Source organism: Oryza glaberrima, chromosome 8 (genome assembly GCF_000147395.1).
Source record: "Oryza glaberrima chromosome 8, OglaRS2, whole genome shotgun sequence".
Classification (NCBI taxonomy): Eukaryota; Viridiplantae; Streptophyta; class Magnoliopsida; order Poales; family Poaceae; genus Oryza; species Oryza glaberrima.
The window spans coordinates 4,161,317-4,176,994 of NC_068333.1; the positions used below are offsets into that span (position 1 = coordinate 4,161,317).

At 43.8% G+C, this 15,678-nt stretch overlaps 1 protein-coding gene across 1 annotated transcript; it reads left to right on the forward strand.

Moving 5' to 3' along the window:
• The first annotated feature begins 7,785 nt into the window (after positions 1 to 7,785).
• On the forward strand, positions 7,786 to 10,111 carry LOC127781630 (uncharacterized). The gene is made up of 8 exons (XM_052308617.1): positions 7,786 to 7,942; positions 8,149 to 8,217; positions 8,331 to 8,390; positions 8,713 to 8,784; positions 9,023 to 9,088; positions 9,206 to 9,247; positions 9,339 to 9,407; positions 10,038 to 10,111. Exons 1-8 carry the CDS (start codon positions 7,786 to 7,788, stop codon positions 10,109 to 10,111), a joined length of 609 nt encoding a protein of 202 aa, XP_052164577.1.
• Positions 10,112 to 15,678: the final 5,567 nt, after the last annotated feature.

Here is a 15,678-nt window from a genome sequence, read left to right on the forward strand (position 1 = left end):
TCTGACCGAGCCGACGGCGGTCTGACCGAGCCGTGGATGGTCTGACCGGCCACTACACTGCGGTCAGACCGGCCAGGTCGAGTGGGCTCAATGATTGCCCTGTAACGGCTAGTTTTCTAGCCGTTACAAAGTAGTCCGGTCTGACCGGCCTCACAACGGCGGTCTGACCGGTAGAGCACAAAGTTAGGGATTTCGGTTCCAACGGCTAGTTTTGGTGGTTGGGGGTATATATACCCACTCCCCAGCAGCAAGGGTAAGGTTTTGGCACTCCATTGCATTATCTTGAACCCTTGCAAGAGCTCTCACATCCTTGTGCACTTAGTTTATCTAGTGAGGTGTTAGAGAGTGAGTTAAGCCAATCCAAGTGCATTGCTTCATTGTTATAGCTAGTGTGGCACTTGATCATCCTCAGCAAGCATCCTAGACTTGTTACTCTTGGAGGTTGCCGCCTCCTAGACGGCTTGTGGAGGTGTTGCCCGGTGACCTCTCCGAGGAGATTGTGGAGGAGGCCCGGCACCGTTTGTGAGTGGTTTGGAATTCACCACCTTCGGAGTGAAGGAAGAACTACCCCTAGTGATCGAGGCTTGGGTAGTCCTCTCCGTGGGCCGGCTCCCACCTTGCCCACCCCTTGACGAAGGGGGCGTGCGGTGGCTTCGTGGTTGAGCGGTGGAGTTGGGCTCGCCTCAACGGGGATTAGGAAACCGGCGAGTTTCTGAACCTCGATGAAAAATTCCTTGTCTCTTGTCTCATTTATTTGTTGCATTTACATTTGTGCTATTTACATTCATAGAGACATATTTGAGCCCATATCACTTAGGTTTGCAAAACTTAACTTAGTTGCTTAGTTAACCTTTGAAAAATTCCTTGTCTCTTGTCTCATTTATTTGTTGCATTTACATTTGTGCTATTTACATTCATAGAGACATATGTGCTATTTACATTCATAGAGACATATTTGAGCCCATATTTGTTGCATTTACATTTGTGCTATTTACATTCATAGAGACATATGTGCTATTTACATTCATAGAGACATATTTGAGCCCATATCACTTAGGTTTGCAAAACTTAACTTAGTTGCTTAGTTAAGCTTGCACCTCACCTTGCCTAGCAACTTAGGTTAGTTTTGTTTAAGTGCCATTAAGTTTTAAAACCGCCTATTCAAGTCGGCCTCCTTGATCCTACAACGTCGTGCACGCGTGAGCGAGTGCGCGCGTGTGTTCCCCCTCTTCTCTCCACCACACATGCTTCAAGTGGCTAGGAGGGCATCCTCCCTTTTAAGGAGGTCCCCCTCTCCTAGAATAAGCAAGGTGGTACTAAAGTCCACATGCATGTCTTCCCATGAGGTGGGCTTTTGTGATTTTCCAAAGAATTAATCTTCGAATGGGCCTTACCCCATCTATTAATTCCAACAGTAACAACCTCCTGTGTGGAGAAGAATAAAAGGAAGAAGAGAACTCATAAAAGCTGCGCAGTTTTGCAGCAACAAAACGTTATTCTTCTCTGGTTTTCTGCATTGTCGTTTTTCGTTAGACACTGTTCATCATTCTAAAACCGTCAGACAAGCTAGGATAGCCACTGAAATCGCGTGTGTTTGCTGATAGCTCCGTCGTGGTCTCCTTCATGCAGCGGCCGGCGGGGAGCTACCACCATGTCGCCTGCCACGACGGCTTCAAGGTGCTCCACCTGCCGTAGAAGGCGGCAACGAGCGGCGACACCCACAACGAACTCTAGCTCCGCCACCGTGGGCAGGAGTTCGACGATGATCTCGGGTTCACGCTGTGCAACGATTACTACTCGCCACCGCCGAAGTTGGTGGACTTCGTCACCGACCATCCGTTCGCCTCCTTTTAGCTACTCCACGCCACGACCCCGTCCCGTGCGACCGCTCCTCGGCGTTGCTACGACCGGTAGCCTCGCCGCGCGACGCCCTGCGAAGACGATGGATTGTGACCTCTCCTCGACGATGAAGCCCTGCGAGGGCGAGGAGCTCGCCCGCCGCCGCTCCTCCTCTGCTCCGCCAGCCCGCTTCGCCCGCTCGTCCACGCCTCGCCGCCGAGGTGCTGTCCTGCTCGTTGGCCTCCACGCGCGCTCGTCGGCCTCCCTCCGTTGCCTGGAGAGAAAGGAGAGGAGAGAGAGATGAAGAGAGGGGAGATGGGGAGAGATGAGGAAGAAGAGGAGGGGTGAGGATGAAATGTGGAGCCCATGTGGGCCCCACCATTTTTTATTAATTTGTGTGTGAAACTGACATGTGGGTCCCATGGGTTTTATTAGTTTTTTTGGATCGAATTGCCATGTAGGCGCCACGTCAATGCCACGTCAGATGAAGACCGAGTCAAATTGGCCACGTAGGCGCCACGTCAGCTAAAACCACCCTCAAAACAGCCGAGGGACCTAATCTGCACCGGTTTTGATAGTTAAGGGACCCATTGTATCTGGTTTTTGGGTTGAGGGACGAAAATCGGATTCGTTGACAAGTTAACGGACCTCAGATGAACTTATTCCAAACAGAAAATTAGCTGAAAGTCTATTTTTGCCTCGCTCAACTATAGCCATGCAAAGTCTGATTTTCGTACCATCAATTCTTTTTTTTTTAAAAAAAACTCACAGATATCATGCGTAACGACGGATTATTCGTTATAAAATTTCAATGGATGGACATGAGATATATTATGGACATGTAAAAACACCTCAGATATAAAAATGAAATACATTTTAATGGTTTTTTTTATAGCGTACTACATTAAGTGGTCAATGAATGTTGAGTTACCTCATAATCAATGAAAAATGATAATTGTCGATGTATAATGTCTATTCGATGGTTGTGATGAAGCATGGAAATGATCCAATGCCTCTTATTTTGTGGGTGATGTGGCTCAATGCCTGTCTGACATCACATGAAAAAAAATAAATATCTTCAAGGGACCCACATGACACTTTAGTCACCACCGACATCTTCTTCCCCCCAACTCTCCATCTCTTCCAGTCTTCCCTCTCTCTCATGTATCATGCCAGTAGTGGCAATTGAGGGGCAGCGGCGTCTCCATAAATCTGCATGTTCTCCACAGATCTGCGGAACATACGGTATTGTTAGGTCGTGGTGTGAAGCGGGGGATCTCGAGAGGGAGGCAAGAGTAATGGATTGGAGCTCAATGTAGTGAAGCATGGTGATACACATGTATGGCGATGCACAAAGATCGAGCTCGGTGAGGTAGAGGTGCTAAAACCAGTCTAGGCAGTGCAAGCAGGACACATTGTCACCATCTCGCTTGCGGGCATTGTCATTGGCGGCTCGCTCATGCCCGTGCGGCCAAATCCAACCTGCTTAGGTGGAAATGAAGTGCGGGGAGATGGGGAGGGGTTGATGGTGCATAGCAACGAAGAGGGAGGCATGTGAAGAGGTTAGAGGGTTAGAGAGTGGAAGGGGTGGATAGGAGAAGCACATAAGGGTGGACGCTGCTAATCTAGATTTTAGTGGTTGTGGAGTCTCCTCTTGCCTGCACTCGTGCGGTCAAATCCAACCTGCTCAGGTGGCAGCAAAGTGAGGGGAGATGGGGAGGGGCCGACATTGCGTAGGGACGAAGAGGGAGGCACGTGAAAGAGACCGGGCAAGGGAGAGGAAGATGGCAGATGGGAGAAGCACATGATGGTGGGTGCTGCTGATCTAGATTTTGCCTCTTCTCGCCTTTGCTAACTACCACTGCCTTCTCAACATCGTCGTTGCTGACAATATTCTCATGGGGCTCACGTCTGCTGACCAGATCTACAATGCCAACGCACCCTCACCTCGTTGGACCCTAACGTGGCGCTGATTTTGGCCATATGCTCATCTCCATCAACTTTAAGGGAGAAATAGGGGTAGACTAGTAGGATATGAAGAAACGACTAATCATATTGTCGTGACCTTGGGTCACTGACAAATTGGGGATAGGCGGGAAAGTACAATTTTCCCTGCCTATCCTAAAAAATGAGATGAGCTCGAAGAGTAAAATCCCATGTATCGTATGGTATTATGATATCTCTCATCTCGTATTTGATTACAAGATTGGGACCGGCTTATAGCCTTTGGAGGTACATGTGAGATTATAATCATACCCCTAAGAGTACATAAGAAGTTACTACAATACCCCTATAAAGTTAGAAATTCTAAGGGTATGGTTGTACATTTGTATGGTCCTGAAACATCTGGCGCCAGCTTGCAAGAGTGTTGGAGTGGTCCCCGCAGTATCTTCTTGGGGAATATTCCTTGCTCAACGACATAACCTTCAGGTTTTATCTGCCCTGGTCGAATGGTATTTCCCTCTTGTGGTAGGCTAGAATACTCTTTTCCAGACTGGATTTCTTGCCGCATTCACTGGTATTTTAGTATTTACCTGCTACATTAGGTCGATCGAGAAGTATTTGCCGCAAGTAAAAACCACTTTGGCTCTTTGCTAGGTGAGTGAGCATGTTTCGGTCCAATAAGGGGATGGTGTTTGCCTCCTGCTACAACACATATCATGAGTTTATGTGGGTCCCATTAGATATTTTTATTTTTTCCGTGATTGCTATGTTGGCGCCACATAGGCTGAAACAAATGTCCTTTCAATTCTAATTGTAATGCCTCGTAGACATCACACAGGATGAAACCATTGTCCAAACCGCTTAGAGAGATAAAACAAACCGGTTTTAATAATTGAGGGAGTCTCGGCTGAGGATGCAAAATCAGACTGGGCTATAGTGGAGGAAGGCAAAATAATTTTTTTTCCTACAAAAAAGTGGGCCAAACACATACTTTAGACCCAATCAACTAGAGGCCTAAGCCCAATCTGGTTCTCATGGGCTGGATCAAATGCACTGCATCAGGACGCGTTCCCACTGCAGGGTGCAAACACATGCTCCATGCTTGCATGCAGAGAGGACGAGCGTTACTACCAGCTGGAGCTAGGAAACGTACGAATTGAAGCTGGCAAATTCCACGTGAAATTTAATTAGCTCGAATGCTACCGTTGCTGATCAGTGATCTTTTCGCGAATTATTGATTCTAATTATGTGTTTTTGGCATTTCTTTTTTTTCAAGTTGAAGATTTACGGCGTGGTTTACAGGAAACTAATTAATTATGCTTAGCTAAGTTGCGAGGTGTCCAAAGGAGGCAGGTAATTAGTAACGCGCCTGTGCCCTTAAACAGGTAAGCTAGCAGAATAAATACCCCCCATTTCTGGGTTAATTAGCTTGCATCCTCAAATTTGAAAACCAAAGATGCTTCAAGCTGATCTTGCTCTCAACAAGTCTCGATTCATCCGAGGAGAGATCACGAACTCGATCGACGGTGGTATGTAACTTTCTGAAATTCTTTTGTCTAGGTTAGATTAGCCAGAGCTAGCTTTCAGATCATATAGTTTTTACTAGATCTCTATAACTGCAAAGATTAAGTCTGTTCCAAGATCTGTTTGTTCCATGGAGTCTTGAGTTGATTTCAGGATTTGTCTCAACCTTTTGGTAGGTTAATTATATTAGCGGTAGAGCTAACCTTCATATCATATGGTTTTTACTAGATCTATAGCTGCAAAGATTATCTGTTCCATGGAGTCTTGAGTTGATTTCATGGATTAATTTGTCTCAACTTTTGGTAGGTTATATTAGCGCTAGAGCTAACCTTCATTTATTTGTTCCAAGGTCTATTTTCATAGAGTCTTGAGTCACTGCTGGAGAAAGGGGCTTTACTTCCAGTTAAAGTTATGCAACCGGGGACTACGAATCCGGGACTAAAAGTAGGCATCTTTAGTCCCGGTTAAAATAACCGGGACAAAAGATAGATCTTAGTCCCGGTTGGTGTCATCAACCAGAACTAATGTTTCTTTTTTCTTTTTTCTACTGCTTAGCACCAGGAATCGTTCATAAAATCATTAACAAATCATTCGAGCACCACAAATCATTCACAAAATCCCTATAAATACAACAAGCTGCATTTTCTCTGTTTACCAAATACATCACAAATCTCACAAAATCACAAAAACATTTCCAAAATCTACAACAAAATTACACAAATCATCCACACATCGCACATCGCACAAATCAGAAAATCATCCACATCGCACAGATCGGGGCGCACAGAAAATCATCCACATCCACACAGTGCGCCGGTCGTCCGCCGCCTCGCCGCCCGCCCGCCCGCGTTGCCGCCTCGGGCTCCGCCGCCGCCCGGGGAGCGCCACCGCCCGCCGCCTCGCCGGCTGCCCGGATCTGGGAGGGGGCTCGACCGCCCGCCCGGTCGCCCGCTGCTCCTGTCTGGGAGCGGGCTCGGCTGCCCGTGGCCGCCGCCGCCGGTGGGAGGGGCGAGGGGAGGGGAGGAAGGGGATGGGGAGGAGAGGGGAGCGCCCAGGGGAGGAGGGCAGGAGGAGGAGGAGGAGGAGGAGGAGGAGGAGGAGAGGGCTGGGAGTGAGAGGAGGAAAGGAAGAGAAGATAAGAAGAGAAAGAAGATAAGGTAGAGGGAGAAGAGATAAGAGATAGATGTTTTTCTTAGTACCGGGCGTCTTTCCTCACGCGATTGATTTTTCTAAGTCCCTCTCGCGCGCGTTTTTTTTTCGATCTTTTCTCCCTGTTGATATAAACAACCGGGATTAAATATCTAATCTTTAGTTCCGGTTGTTGACATCAACCGGGACTAAAGATAATAGGGTCCCTGCCACGTCTTGATATTGAATGAACCGGGACTAAAGATGATTACCAATCGGGACTAAAAATCATCGAAGTTTTAAACCGGGACGAAAAATGATCTTTAGTCCTGGTTTGTTCCTATTCAAACCGGGACTATTGTGGTTTGTGCTAACCCAGTAAAGATGGTTTCTCCAGTAGTGAGTTGATTTCAGGATTTGTCTCAAACCTTTTGTTCGGTGTAAATCAGTCGATCTTTCATTGCTTGAAAACGTGTACAGATCTCATATATATAGTCCTGACCTGTTTTTTTTTGTTTCTATCCATTTCTTTGTTGATTTGAATGGTAGATTCGTCTTCTTGTTTAGCTCGTTGTCTAGATCTGTTAGAAGCAGTACGGGCTATTTTGTAGGAGTACTACTCTCAGTCGCCAGTAGATCTGTATATATATAGGGAGCATGTAGGATCTGTGAATGAACTGTTTAATATATTAGGTCTGGGAAAGAACAGAAAGGATATGCCAATCCATCCAGGGTTTCTATCTATCTTTCATACGTAATACAACCCCGTTTTAAAATATAACTATCTATTCCCTACCATCTCACAACTAATCACAATCGTTATCCATTTAATTTCTTCACCTACTTTCTCTTCTCAACCAATTATAATTTTTTTTAAAATTATTTTCACATACTTTCTTAATACTCGTGTCTATAAAAAATACTTACATTTTGGGATGTAGGTACCATAGTAGCTAGCTAGGACAGAGCGAATTAATGAAATACTGTGTCTTTAATTAGCATACAGTTTGCGTTTTTACTAATTTGTGTCACACACACACACATTTTTATTACAGTTTATGTTTCCACTTTGTGTACGTAACACACACACACACACACGGACACACTCTGTGTGCATATATATAGATACACCTAGCTAGCACTCTCTGTTTCAGTCCACATACAGATATATGTAAGCTTTTATTTCATAACAGCGAATTTTAATATATATGTCTGGCATGGTTTATCTAAAATTTTACCCTTAGCAATTATGATATATATATGTGGCACATCTATTGCCTGAATTTGGTGCCTATACACATCATATTTTCATCATTGTTTACACTGAATGGGAACAAAATGATTTTTCAGATGGCATCAATGAAGCAAGAGAAGGATGCTAGAATTATAGTTCTAGCATTATCGGCACCTGTAACTAAATTCAAGCCTCCCCAAACGAGAAAAAGGAATAAAGCTTCTTCATCCAATCATGCCAAATCAAAAAGGGCATCGACTGATGGACCTTCAGGTATGTGATCATGAATCTTTGTGATTGAATGTTTCATCCTTGCAAAAAACAAAAAGGGTAAAAAAGAAAAAAAAAAGAGAGTCCATATATATTGCCAGTAGTTTTCATAAAACAAAAACTATTTTTTTCTTTTTTTACCCTTTTTTTAACAGTATAGATAGTGAAAACTGAAAACTACTAATTAAGTGGTACAATACTTTTTCTAGGTATCATCAAGCTGAAGGAATCAACAACATTTGCTCATGGCAAAGACCAAATTATGGAGGAAGCAACTGGTAATTTGTAAATTATAAACTAATTGTGATTGAGATATTAGGAAGTAAATGAAGTTGAATAATAACCAAAGTCTTCCATAAAAAAACTGTTATCTTTCTTTGGCTTTTTGCAGACTTTGTGCACCAAATTGGCACTGTGAACAACATACAACAAAACCAGGAGGAGCCAGCAGGTGAACAATTGTAACTCATCCATGCAGATTAATTTATACTCCCTCCGTTTCACAATGTAAGTCATTCTAGCATTTCCAATATTCATATTGATGTTAATGAATCTAGATATATATATCTAGATTCATTAACATCAATATGAATATTGGAAATGCTAGAATGACTTACATTGTAAAACGGAGGAAGTAGCATTTTAGCAAATGCGGGCAGTTTTAAATAACAAAGGGGCATATATATATATATATATACATATATATATATATACATACATATATATATATATACATATATATATATATATATATATATAAAATGTTTCTATAGGGTTAAATCAACAGCAGCCTGCTTACCTAGGCCTTGCACATGGTGGACCACAAATTCCACTGGAAGCAGCAGGTACATCTATTCTTAGAAATATGCTCCAAACAACAGTATGTTGGATTAAATAATTTAATATATAGAAACTGAATTTTTCTGCTAAGATAATTTTCTGTAGATATAGGTCTCACTCTGCAACAAAAAATATGAATCAGTCACAGAAAAATGCAGAGAAATCAATAAGTGCAGTTTTTTTTAACAGTATATATAGTGAAAATTGAAAACTAGTAATTAAGTGGTATAATATTTTTCCTAGGTATCACCATGCTGCAGGAATCAACCACTGCAAATGGCATAGCTCAAATTATGGAGGAAGAAACTGGTAATTTGTAAAATTATAAACTAGTAGTAATTCTGATTAAAAAACTAATAAATAGTCCATGTGAAGTTTCTTTTCATATAACATATGCATCTTTCTTTGGCTTTGTGCACCAAACAGACACTGATGACAACGTACAACAAAACAAGGAGGAGCCAGCAGGTAAGCAATTGTGTAACTCATCCATGCATATTTGGAGCATTTAGCAAATGCAGTTTGAAATAAGAAAGATGTTTATATAATGTTTCTCCAGGGTTAAATCAGCAGCAGCCTGACCTAGGCCTTGCAGATGTACCACAAATTCCAGAGGAAGCAGCTCCAGGTACTTTAATATGTGTTAGTTTCCTCTTGTCTCCGGACACGGAAAACCAAGCACGCAATTATAGTGAGATTAATTAAGTATTAGTATAAAAAACTTGAAAAATAGATTAATATAATTTTTTAAAGCAACTTTCATATAGAAAACTTTTACAAAAAAAATACACTGTTTAGCAGTTTGAAAAGCGTGCGCGCGAAAATCGAGGGAAGTGAGTTGGGAAAGGGGAGAAAAGAACACAGCCTATTTGTTTAAAGATGAAGCCATTTAACTTGTTAGGCATAGATGATACTTCCTCCGTTTCACAATGTAATACTTTCAAGCATTGCCCACATTCATTTAGATGTTAATGAATCTATATATATATATATATGTGTGTGTGTGTATATGTAGATTCATTAACATCTATACGTATGTGAGCAATGTGAGGGAGTATCATACATGATTATTTGCTTCCACACTTTCAATGTACTTTTGAATTTTGATGGTTATGATAGTTAATTAAAACTAACATCTTAGGAAAATGTTCTCTACATTTTTCAGTAACATTATTTTTTTTCATCACGAATATCCCCAATCAATTGTATGCACGTTTATATATGTCATGTTTATTAATAAGTTTTGTCAAATATATAGGTCCAGCTGATCCTAATGAAGATGTAAACGATGTGTTTGAGTTCGCCCTCAACAACAATGTATTGGATCTGTAATAGCTCAACAATAATGCTCCAGACCTATCCAGCCGCGCGAACAAATATGAACTATTTTTTAAGCAACAATTTTAGTGCATGGAGGACACAATATGTCTAGAGAAACAATGTTGAACTTTGCCTGTCTGGATGCATAAATCTCTGTTATCCGAAGAAATTGTGCATGTTAATTACCTCTTGAAACTTGTTATAGTTGAACTCTGTTTGCAGACGAGAGTTTGGATTAATTTATTATGTTCCTGCTGGCTATCATTTTGTAAGGGTACTGCCATGGATATTCCAATAAGTATGTTAATTGGCTAGCTACTACTACTAGGAAGATTAATTTCATAGATTCATAGGTGCCTTTCATGTCATTTCCATCATTGTAAGTAAATTCATTGGCACATAACTGCATGTACTCAGCTAATAAGGCAGAATAATATAATTTGTCATCCCGAACTCCTCAGCATACTCATCATATGTTACTGTCCATTAGAACATGTTTCACGATTTTGATGTTCTCTGTTGCAAAATAATAAGTTAGAATATAATTAATACATGGCACAACTACTTGTCAATCGTGATGATGAATAAGTCCTGGAGAGATTAGCTAGAAGAGATCGGACAAAGAAAGTAGGAGAATGCAGTAGTTAGTAGGCGGCCGATCGATCCGGTGAGCTTTTGAAATGAGGCCATGTTTAGGTCCCACACTAAAATTTTTTACCCTGTCACATCAAACGTTCGAACACCTGCATAAAGTATTAAATATAGGCTAAACAAATAACTAATTGCATAGATTGCGACTAATTTGCGAAACGAATTTTTTAAGCGTAATTGCTTCATGATTTGACAATGTGGTGCTACAGTAAACATTTACTAATGACGGATTAATTAGGCTTAATAAATTCGTCTCGCGGTTTATTAACGGATTCTGTAATTAGTTTTTTTATTAGTGGTCGAACACCCCATGCAACACCCTATATAATACCCGATGTGACACACTCAAATTTTACATCCCTAATGTATAACACCGTTAATATTTTTTTGACCATTCGTCCTATTTAAATATTTTAAACATACTAGATATAAGTACTCATGTTTAAAGAATTTTTAGTGATAAATCAAATCACAACCAAATAAGTGATAGTTATATAAACTTTTTTAATAAGATAAATGATCCAACTTATCAAATCAATAACATTATATATTTAAACGATAAAGGTAGTAATTAATTAGTCGGCCACGCCCTGTTTCTGGGTGACAACATGGGAAGACAACACTGCTGGAGAATGCATCTACACTCCCGGTTCGCAACCCCTTTAATCCCGGGTATGCAACCGGGACCGCGAATCCGGAACTAAAGATGCTCATCTTTAGTCCCGGTTGAAATAACCGGGACTAAAGATGGTAGTGTCACGTGGCCGGTGCTACCATCTTTAGTCCCGGTTAGTGTTACCAACCGAGACTAAAGTTTTTTTTATTGTTCTTTGCTGTTTGCATATTGATTTCTAACCAAACTCAACAATAAAATCATCCACATTCACATAAACATTACAAAATTATCCATAAATTCACAGATCGAATTAACATCACAAATTTACAAATCCAAACACATCACATTGCCAGGTCACCGCTGCCACTGCCCCCGCGCGGGCCGCCGATGCCGCCTCCACGCCCACGCCAGGCCATCATCGCTGCACTAGGCCGCCGCCCCCGCGCCAGGCCGCCGCCGCCCCCGTGCCGCGCCAGGCCGCCGCTTCGCTACTGCTTCTGCAAGGAATGAGAGAGTGGATAAGAGCAAGAAAATAGGAGAGGATAAGAGAGAGAGGAGAGGGGGAGAGGAGGAAGATGAGGAGAAAGACTTTGAGATAGAGGATTTGAGGATAAGTCCGAGGGATTATATACGACGGGTTGAATTTTAGTCCTGGTTGGTAATATTAACCGGGACTAAAAGTAGTAAGGGGCCACACGCTTTTTTAACCGGGACTAAAAATGTTCTTTAGTCCCGGTTTCAATTGGAAGCGGGACTAATGTGGTTTTTGGCGAAGCAAGGTGTGAATCAATCCACTAGCCCATCCAATTAAATGTAGTATAGTATTCATCAAGACCAGTTTGGAGGAGATGATCCAGTCGCTAGCTCAGCATCTTATTATTGACCACTTCAGAATCATCAAGTGTCACACGATAATAATGCAAGCATTCCTTCCATGGCCAAAGCATTAGCTCCATCTAGATCTGCACAACAAGCATCTGACAACTACTCAGTACAACTTCTGCAGATTCTTTAGATCAGTAGCAAAATTAGTTCAATCAACCCTTAAGATGTCCTCCTCCAACTCCTTTTAGAACATATCGCTTTTATCGCTTTGGTCGCTTCTCAGGGTTTTTTTTTGAACTTTTAAAATTTTTAATTTAGAAACAAACCCTTTCAAAACTTATTTTCAAATCCGAACCTTTTGGTTACGCCAGCCGGACTGACGTGGCAAAACAACACTGTTATGCCGATCTGGCTGGCATGACAATATTATTTGACCACACCACCCTCGCTGGCATAACAGGATAAAACTGTCACGCCGATTGTGTGTAGTGTGTCAGTGTTGTTTTGCCACGCTAGGTAAGCGGGTGTGGCCAAAAGGTTCCGATCTGAAAAATAAGTTTTGGAAGGGTTTATTTTTAAAATTAAAAAAGGTTGAAAAAAAAATCCTTCTCAGGCCATGACTTTCGATCCTCGCCCTCTCTAGGATTTTTGTGTTACCAACAAGGTCTCGTTGGAACCCGATGGGTCTCCACGCCGGGTCCATCTTTGAGTAGGAGTATCGGAAGTTGAACGGGAGGTCGGAGCGCACCAACTCCGGTTGCTTGATACTGCCGCCCTGGTTCTTCTTCGTCGCATGTGCAGGCTTAGAGGTCGCATGTGCAGGCTTAGAGGCAGGTCGAGGCGGGCACTCCGTGAGCCGCGTGAACGGAGGGTCATCGTCGGGATCGCAGAAGGACGGTGCTCGGTGGTAGAGGCGGCGGGCGAGGGCTTTGAATGGTGGTTTTATCCTATGCGGTTCATACGTGGCATTATTATACAAATAAAAGTGATAGTGATTTCATCATACGTAATATGTCTATGTAGCATTACAATAACAGAGAAAATAAAAACCTTAATGGGATCCACTTGACAGTAAGTCGCCACTCCGCCATCCTCATCTTCTTTCTCCAACTCCCCTTATCCTCTCTCTGCCATATGTTCTGGTCTTCCCTCTCTCTCCTTCATTTAAACAACATCATAGTTGAGGGGCAACGATGTGTCTTTATAAATGTGCATGCGAGTGGTGGTAGATGAAGAGGCGCCATTGTCGGATCATGGCGCCGCGAAGTGGGGGAGAGCGGGAGGGAGGCGAGCATCGTAGAGTGGAGCTTGAGGAGCTGTGGGGAGGCACTTGCGGGGTTCAAGCTCTAGATTGAGTGGCCTGCCAATGGAGACGGTCTAGAGGTAGCGACGGTAAAACCATGACCTGGGCAGTGCAAGCGGGTCGCCTTGACACCGTCTCGTCTACGGCTGTTATCATTGGGGGCTCATCCATTCCATGCCCATGCAGTTAGGTTTGGCCTGCTCGGGTGGTGGTGAGGCGAGGGAAAATGGGTAGGGGCCGACAGTGCATAGGAATGGACAGGCAGGCAGATAGAGAGAGAGAGAGAGAGGGGGTAGGGCAAGTGAGAGGAAGGGGTTAGAGGAGCACATGATGGAGGGCACTATTGTAGATTCTAGTCTCTTCTCTTCATTGACTTTGCCTCGCCTTCGCCGACCACTGGTTGTTCAACACCTGCCGTTTGCTCAATATCTGCCTCTCTTTGCACACATGCCAGCACCTGCTTAGCTCGCCTTTGCCGACTGCCGCCGCTGCTCGCTCAACAACTTTGTCGCCTATGGCATCTTCATGGGGGCTCGTATCCACTGACCAGATATGTGACACCAACACCCTCGTCTCCACGAACCCTGATGCGCTGCTTGACTCTAGTCAAACGCTGGTCTACTTCAACTTTGAGGAAGAGATTGGGGAGAGAGGGGTTAGACTAGTATAAGAGGAAGAAGAGGCTATGCCACTTACCTGTAGGAAGAACATTGTTTTTTCTCATGTACTTGTAATGCCACATTGGCACCCCACATGATGAAACCAATGTCCTTTCTGATTGTAATGTCATATAAACATCATATAGGATGAAACCACCGTCTAAACCGCCCAGAGAACGAACCACTTTTAATAGTTGACTGGTTTTCACTAGTACAACAACGATTTTTCCGTGAGGTCGAAATTTAATTTTGCGTGCGAATCTTCCGCCCGTCTGGAACGAAGCGTCACCCGCACACGAAAATTGGTTTTTCGCGTGCGTCGCACGAGAAAAATAAAAGAATCAAAACAAAAAGAAGAAAATCAAAATCCTAACCCTAATCCAGCCACCGCTGTCCTAGCCGAGGCCCACCATCGTTGATGGATCCAGACACCGAGACCGTTGTCGCCACCGCCGTCGACGTCATCGCCGCCGCCCTGCTCGAGGCCCGCCACCGTCGTCGTCGCCACCCTGCTCGAGGCCCGTCGCCGTCGTCCCCACGGTGGCTGGCAACGGATCCGCCCCGCCGCCACTACCCTAGCCAATGCCGCCGCCGCACTCGCCGATGCCGCCGCCACCATCGATGCCTCCGCTGCTCTCGCTGATGTCGCCCTCGCCGACACTGCTGCCACCGCCGCCCTAGCCGAGGTGGTCGCCGTTGCTGGGAGTGGGTAGAGGGGGAGTGGGAGAGGGAGACGGTAGAGGGGAGATAGAGAGATAAAGTGAGAGGGAGAGAAGGAGATAAAGTGGGTGGAGGAGTGAGCAGTGGGAGACAGAGAGGGAGTGGAGGCGCGAAGGCCGACGCGGAAATAAAGTGAGGAGTGGGAGGAGTTAGGAGGGGAGATAAAGTGGTGTGGGCTATTTTTGCGTACGGGTCACTTAACAAACCCATAAGCGAAAATAATCCTATTGTCGCGTGCGGGTCTGTTAAGAGACCCGTCTGAGAAAATTGATTTTTCCGTGCGATCCTTTCACGGAGCCGCACGTGAAAATGGATGATGATTTTTGCAGACGCGACCAGTTATGGTCCGCACGAGAAAATAAGAGCTCCTGTACAGGAAAATCATTTTTTTAAGTAGTGTTTACGATTTAGGGAGCAAAATCAGACCAGAATATAGCTGAGGTAGACAAGGAATAAGTCCACTTTCCCTCCCTCAACTCTTGTCCTTGTATGAATAGCATCCCTCAACCGCAAAACCGGGTATAACTCATCCCCCAACTCTGAAAACCGTTGCAAATCAACTCCCCGGACGGTTTTGGATGCAGTTTTGTCCTACGTGGCAATTGACTTGCTTATGTGGCAGTTGACTTGCTAAGTCATCTAGCGGGACCCACATGTCAGTAGTCTCCACCTCATCTCATCTTCTCCCTCACCATGATTCCCTTCAAGAAACGGGAAAGGAAAAAATCAAGAAGCGGAGGCGAGGCGATAGAATCGACCAGCAAGATCAACGGCAAGACAAGTAGCACATGGTGGTTGCCGAATT